General features: G+C 45.0%; 1 protein-coding gene across 1 annotated transcript; it reads left to right on the top strand.

Annotated features, from left to right (window-relative positions):
- The first annotated feature begins 1,022 nt into the window (after nt 1–1,022).
- LOC136388761 (calcitonin gene-related peptide 2-like) lies at nt 1,023–2,047 on the top strand. Its single transcript, XM_066360565.1, has 3 exons — nt 1,023–1,108; nt 1,400–1,537; nt 1,888–2,047. Exons 1-3 carry the CDS (start codon nt 1,023–1,025, stop codon nt 2,045–2,047), a joined length of 384 nt encoding a protein of 127 aa, XP_066216662.1.
- Nucleotides 2,048–7,195: the final 5,148 nt, after the last annotated feature.

The raw sequence follows: 7,195 nt of genomic DNA on the forward strand, positions 1-7,195 counted from the left end.
ATGATCCTGATGGATGCTACAGGTTCTGGACGCAAGTGGTGACACAATCCGTCTGAGGCACAGGAGCCTTCTCATTGGTCGCCCGGAGCTTCTGGACCACCCCGGACCCGGAGCAGCGGGAATAAGAAGAGCCGCTCGCTGGTGCTGGGAGGCAACGGTGCGACTTCTCACTTGGAGTGTCACTGCCACTTCCAAAGTGTCGTCGCCGGACACCAAAACCCCTGCGGCCGCCGCTACCTGCTGCCAGGTGAGCCCCGAGACTCCTGCTTAGCTGTGTGGTTCTACTTATCTCTCCTTCTCCTCCCTTTCCTCTTTCCATCACTCCCTACCAGTCTTAAAGTCTCTTCTATCTGGGTCTTTTCATCGCAATTCCTGTTAGTCTGCGATTCATCCCAGACTCCTATCCCAGGTAGCGTGGAATAGTCTCAGTTCGGGTACTCCCTGCTCCACTCTTCCCGCCCGGAGCCAGGCTCCTGTCTTTTGCTGCACGCGTGTTTAGACCGATCTCTGATGCTGGAACACCCCAGGCACTGCGCTCAGAACAGGATGCACGACTAGCTCTCTGCAGACTGGGCGCTCACGGATCGTGTTTCCCACCTGGTGGACCCCAGAAAACCGGTTCCGAATCTGGGCCAGTGCAAGTGGGCGGCAAATAGGTGCAAAGACCTAGGGCATCAGCCCTAAACTGCAAGCCCCAGTCGTGAGTCTGGGTGCTCTTCTCCCAGTTTAAGTCCTGGGTGCCAATTAAAGCTGCTGCTAACCTTAGTTCTTACAGGGGGTCTCTGCTAGGATTCGGAGCTGAATTTGGCTCTTCAGTTTCTCAGAGAATCCAACCACAGAGATAATGCCTTCTCTACCTACCTTTCCCTGCTTGTACCGCTAGGTGTGAGCAAAAACCCCACAAAGGGATGTCAGCTCTGGGTTGTATTATAGAAAAACACTATGGAGACCGTCTTCGACGGAGACCTGGCGTGTGTTACTGCTGTAAGGGTGACACCATTTTTTTCTTGCAGAAGGTCGTCATGGGCTTCTGGAAATACTCCCCCTTCCTGGCTCTTGGCATCTTGGTGCTGTACCAGGCAGGAGTCCTCCAGGCAGCATCGCTGAGGTAAGACAGCTGGCCAGGAGCTCCCTCCCACTGCCCCTGGGATCAAACAATGTGGGATCTGAACCATGTGGTGCTGAATGTATAGCGACTGCTCTTGGGGGGGGGGGGGGGTAGGGGTCTATGTATGTAAACCTTCATATACATTTTTATGATATAAAAATAGGCTGTACACAATTTACAAATAGAAATCAGATATACCATACTCTTTGTTGTAAATTTCATACACCTCTTTGAGCCCCACAGAATGCTTTCATTGCTTTTTACCAGGAATGCCTTGGAGAGCCTCCCCAGGGCACTCTTGGAGACCCGCATGGATCCTGCTTCACTTGAAGAGGACGAGTTGTGCATCATCCTGGCTGCGATGGTGAAAGAGTATGTGCAGAAGAAGATCAGTGATGCAGAGCGGGAGCAGGAGACTGAGGATGAAATGTAGGTTACACACCTGCTCAGCACAGGGCATGACTTCCCTCCCTTGGGTCATGCTTCCTTTTTATGTTACCGCATATGGTCCTCTCTGGTTGCTCTTTCAGCTGATATTAGTGGGTTTTTTGGTGGCAGTGGATATCTGGAACAGCACTGGGGATATCCATGGGAAGTGATAACAGTTTTCATAATGATCTGATTTTCTTCTGTTTAGGTGAAAAACCTGAAGTTTAATTGGTATCTCTCAGAGCAGTAATTTTATCATGATGGGTCCCCTGGGGCAGGCTCTCCTATTCCGCCACCCCTCAACCTCACACTGATAGGTCTTCTCTTTTTTTCTCCATCCTGTAAATCAGTGTCACTCCCCAGAAGAGAGCCTGCAACACTGCCACCTGTGTGACCAGTAAGCTGGCAAGCTTGCTGAGCAGGTCTGGGGGCATAATGAAGACCAACTTTATGCCAACCTACGTGGGCTCCAAAGCCTTTGGCCGTCGCCGCAGGGACCTTCGTGAATAAGCAGTTGAGTCCAGGAAGGAGGTAACTGACCTTGTATTTTTGAATTGGAGGGTGGAGGCGGTATCACAGGGGCACAGTCCACACTCTTAACTCTCTCTGGGCCCAAATGGGTAAAAATATCGACAGGGGAGGTGCACGCTCTCTGAGCCTCAGTTTCTCCATCTGTAAACTGAAGGTAACAATAGTACCCATCTGCTAGAATTCCTATAAAGAGTGAACGAGATAACAGTCTCATAAGGAATAGAAAATAATTTTGTTTTTTTTTCCTCCTAGATCACCATGAAGCTGAACTCAACTCCTTTAAATTAATCATCCAACCATGAAGATCCTAAATTTGCATGCTGCCCGACAGTGAAAACACTGTCTTATTTAAAATAAATTAAAGCTAACTACAAAATAAAGCTTACTGCATTGATCTAGTGTCATCTCTTTTTTTTATATAATTTATTCTATATTCAATAAATATGACAGCACATCTCATCCGCTTATCTGGTAATAACCTGGGCCCGGTCAGCCAACCTGATGATGTTGGCAGTTCAGCCAAAAACTAAGGGGGATATGACATCTTTGCTCCATGGGTGCCTGGGGACACATGGTAATGCTGCGCATCAACGGAACTCTTTCTCTAAAGAAACCTTGTCTTTTGGGAACTTCATCACACACACACACACAAATGTAATTCAATTCACTTAAAAGAAGTCCCTCCTAGAAGAGAAGATGGGATCAGAGGAGGGAAAGAGATTAATGAAATTATATATACATAACACAGCGTTATAGAGAGCAGGACAGCAAATCCTGGAGGGAAGGGGAGAAGACATTGGGGGGAGGGGGCATGGGAGGGCCGAGGGGAATAAGGGGGTGGGGGGAGATATATTCAGTGGGACACTTGGATCTATGCAAACACAAATTAAAATCATAAATAAAGAATTAAAAAAAAAACCCAGTAAAAATATACCACCTAAGTGGTAAACAGGGAAATGCAAATTAAAACAAGATACCTTTTTTTGCCTATTTATGACAATGTAAAAGTTTGATAATATTCAATGTTAATAAAAATTAAAAAAATACACACACACAAAAAAGGAAGTCCCTCCAGCTATTTATGCTATTTCCCACCCCCTCACCCCAGAGTCCCGGGCACCTGGGAACACTGTTGACCAGGCTGCTCAAAGGAGGCAAAGGCAACATGCTGGGGAGGGTACCTTGGGAGGTAGAAACCTTCAGTTTCTAGTGAAGTATCCCTTACTGCAGGGGTCCCCAACCTTTTTTGGGCCACGGACCGGTTTAATGTCAGAAAATATTTTCACGGACTGGCCTTTAGGGTGGGACGGATAAATGTATCACGTGACCGAGACAAGCGACAAGAGTGAGTCTTAGATGGATGTAACAGAGGGAATCTGGTCATTTTTAAAAATAAAACATCATTCAGACTTAAATATAAATAAAATGGAAATAATGTAAGTTATTTATTCTTTCTCTGTGGACCGGTACCAAATGGCCCATGGACTGGTACCAATTCATGCCCTGGGGGTTCGCGACCCCTGCCTTACTGGAATTAGAACCCTGTGCATCTCAGAGACAACACACACTTTCAGAGTGCCCTGGTCCCCAGCTCCAAAGGACATGTGTTTACTTCCCTTAACTCAGGTGTGCCCTTACATACCCCTGCCTTTCTTCCCATGAGGAACCCCCAAACACCCCATAGCCTGCAAAGCCTTTTAGAAGCAATGTCTGGGAGTTTGAAATGGGGTCACAGACATAGACCTAGGAAGCTCATCAGAGGCCGTCCAGCCCAGCTTTTTCATTTTCCAACAAGCAGAGAAAAAAAATGCATTGCTTCAGTTTAACTGAGACAGTCATACATTCAACAAACACTGAGGGCCAACTATATTCTTGACACTATCGAGGCACAAGGAACAAAACAATGAACAGAACAGACAAATCTCTTACATTCGTGGAGCTGTATTCTAAACTTGGGGAGACTGAGGAGATGCATGCTGTGGAATCAGGTACTCCAGACTGGTGACAAGCTGCTGAGTTTAACTCCCAGGGGGACTGGGCAGCCCATTTCACTGATGGACAGTCAGTTAATTGAGATTGTTTACTTAGAGAAATCAGCTCCTTCCATCCATTGACTCTAGTTATTTCCCCAGGAGCACGTAGACTTATGACCCTTGCTCTCGTTTGGTCTGTAGTCCACATTGTAGCTCACCCTTTGCCTAAAATATAGCTCAGACCATGTGTCCCTTATGTACAAAGTACTGCATTGACTCCTCATCTCACAGAGTAAATATCTGAAGCATGCAATGGCTCACAAGGTCCAAGCTGATCTGCCTTTCTTCTCTGCTCACCACCTGCCCTGTTACCTGCTGGCCCCATTTCCTACTCCCCTCTCTACACTGGCCTTCTTACTATTCCTCACCCCCCATCCCCGTGTACCAACCCCCTCAAATGTTTGCACTTGCTGGTTCTGTACGCCTGTGCAGAATGCTCCTACCCTTGGTCCCATCTCCTCCAGATCTTTATACAAATGTCACACAACCTGGCCCTCCATTCAGAAATTGTACCCCATCCTGCCAACATAGCCTAATCCTCTCCCTGTTTCTTTAAATTTCTTCTTCTTTACCACTATTATAGTATATGCCTTCATCATAGTATACATTTTTGTTTAGCTTATTGTTTGTACCCCATTCTATAAACAATGTAAGTTCCACATGAACAGGGATATGGCTATTTTGTTAATTGCTGGATTCCCCCACACACACCATACACATGGAACAGTATGCCTGGCATGAGGTAGCACTCAGTAACTATTTATTGAATAAATGAAGTTCAGTCCTTTTCTGTTGTTTGTGGTCAGCTTTCAGGTTTCCCCTTGGTCTGATTTTCTTCAGGCTAAATTGTCCAAGGGCTTTCATCTTCAGCAGTTACATCACCCGGACAGTGAATCCCTCCAATGCCTGAAGACTTCTGTGATGGCTGCCAGTTATTAATGACTCTGCTTCCTGCCTCCAGGCCTCCATAAGCACTATTTCCTCACTTTGCCCACTCTTCTCACCCTCCACTTCCCCTCCTCCGGATTAATCTGACTAGCTTTTCTTCTTCCCATGCAGTAAACACAGTGGAGTTTAGAGTGTTGTCTACAAGTAGCACCTATAACTAGGTAGCTAAGTTCAAACCAGAAGGGGAAAAAGCAAAGAGAACAATTTAGTCTAGGGTTCAAGGACACTTCACCAATAACTGAACTAATACTTACTGAATTCCCATCAGAACAATGGATCTTTCTCGATAGCTCATAGAGCGGGAGTAATTTCAATGTTCAAACCAATATATAGCATGCTCTGAATCAGAGTCCTGAGAGTAGATAGGAGTGTACACGGCAATGAAAGCACAGCGTGGAGAAACAAAGACTTGTGGTTTGGCTGCAGCATCATTCATTACTCCTCAAAACCCACATGGACCATTACAGCAAAAGAATGTATTTTAATGTCAATTAAAGCTCATGCCAAACATTCAGAGCTCAAGAGCATGTGCTGAGGCTTGATTGAAAAATTGCTCCCAATTCTTCACTATGCCATGATAGTATGTTTGCCTACACTTACCAGAGCTGTGTGTGGGGTGAAATAGACATGCCTGCCCCTTTGTTTATGGGATTAGCCAAGTGACTTCTTTTGGCCCTTATGATATTGGTAGACATGGGCCAGCTGAAGCTAGAAATGTGTTTATGTGGTTGGGTTTTATGTTTGTGATTCTTCCATCATCCTAAAAATAATATGCCTTAGGTATCTGTTGATACATTAGCCTGGCTTCAAAATGAGACCTATGGAACTAAACTTGACCTGCAGCTTGGAACCACAAGCAGCCACTACTAACCAAAATCATCCTCATCCCTACTACATGTGCATGAGAAAAAATATAAATATTAGTTTTTGAGACTTTTGTGTATTTGTTTGAGATTTTGAAGTTGTTTTTATGTAACATTGTTGTGGCAATAGCTTAGCGGTTTATATGATTTGGAAATGCTACACAGTTAATTTATCTCACCAAAATTCATAGACTGAATCCCTACCCCGCAATTAGACTATGTTTAGAGAAGGGGTCCCCAAACTTTTTAAACAGGGGGCCAGTTCACTGCCCCTCAGACTGTTGGAGGGCTGGACTATAAAAAAAACTATGAACAAATCCCTATGCACACTGCACATATTTTAAAGTAAAAAAACAAAACGGGAACAAATACAATATTTAAAATAAAGAACAAGTAAATTTAAATCAACAAACTGACCAGTATTTCAATGGGAACTATGGGCCTGCTTTTGGCTAATGAGATGGTCAATGTCCGGTTTCATATTTGTCTCTGCTAGCTGTAACAAGTGATATGACGTGCTTCCGGAGCTGTGACGAGTGCATCCCACGTCACCGGAAGTAGTACTGTACGTGAGCGATGGCGCGCTTTGCAGCACCATCACATACAGTACTCTAGGAGTACAGGATGCAGAGAGGTGCCCCTTCTGGAAGTGAGGCCTCAGGGGGCTGCATGCGGCCCCTGGGCCATAGTTTGGGGACACCTGGTTTAGAGACAGGACCCTTAGGGAGGTAAATAAGGTTAAATGAGGTTGTAAGAGAGGGGCATTAATCTGATGGGAAGAAGAGATACAAGAGATCTGTCTCTCTTTCTCTGCACACACAGAGAAGACGCCAGGTGAGAACACAGTGAGAGAGGGCCATTTGTGAGACAGGAAGAGAGACCTTACCACACACCAACACTGATGGGACTTTGGTCCTGTACTTCCAGCATCCAGAACAGAGAGGAAATGAATTCTGTTGTTTAAGCCATCCAGCCTGTGGTATTGTTATGGTTGCCAGTGCAGACTAACACATGCAGCATTAGTTGATGGAATTATTTTTGCTACCACAGCTTGTTTTTTCTCTGGTTGAGATTTTGGGCTCTAAATCATTTTCTCAATGGCCAATTTATCAAATTTACTCATTTCTTTGTATGAGTTCATTTACAGTTTGTGTCCATTTTTTTTAAATACTCATTTTATTTCAGTTTAGTCTCCAATGGCTGAACCTAGCTAATATGCCTTAGATAATTAATTGTGTCTTGCTCTGGCCAGATAGTTTAGTTCAGTTGGTTAGCATCATCCC

Source organism: Saccopteryx leptura, chromosome 1, assembly GCF_036850995.1.
Source record: "Saccopteryx leptura isolate mSacLep1 chromosome 1, mSacLep1_pri_phased_curated, whole genome shotgun sequence".
Classification (NCBI taxonomy): domain Eukaryota; kingdom Metazoa; phylum Chordata; class Mammalia; order Chiroptera; family Emballonuridae; genus Saccopteryx; species Saccopteryx leptura.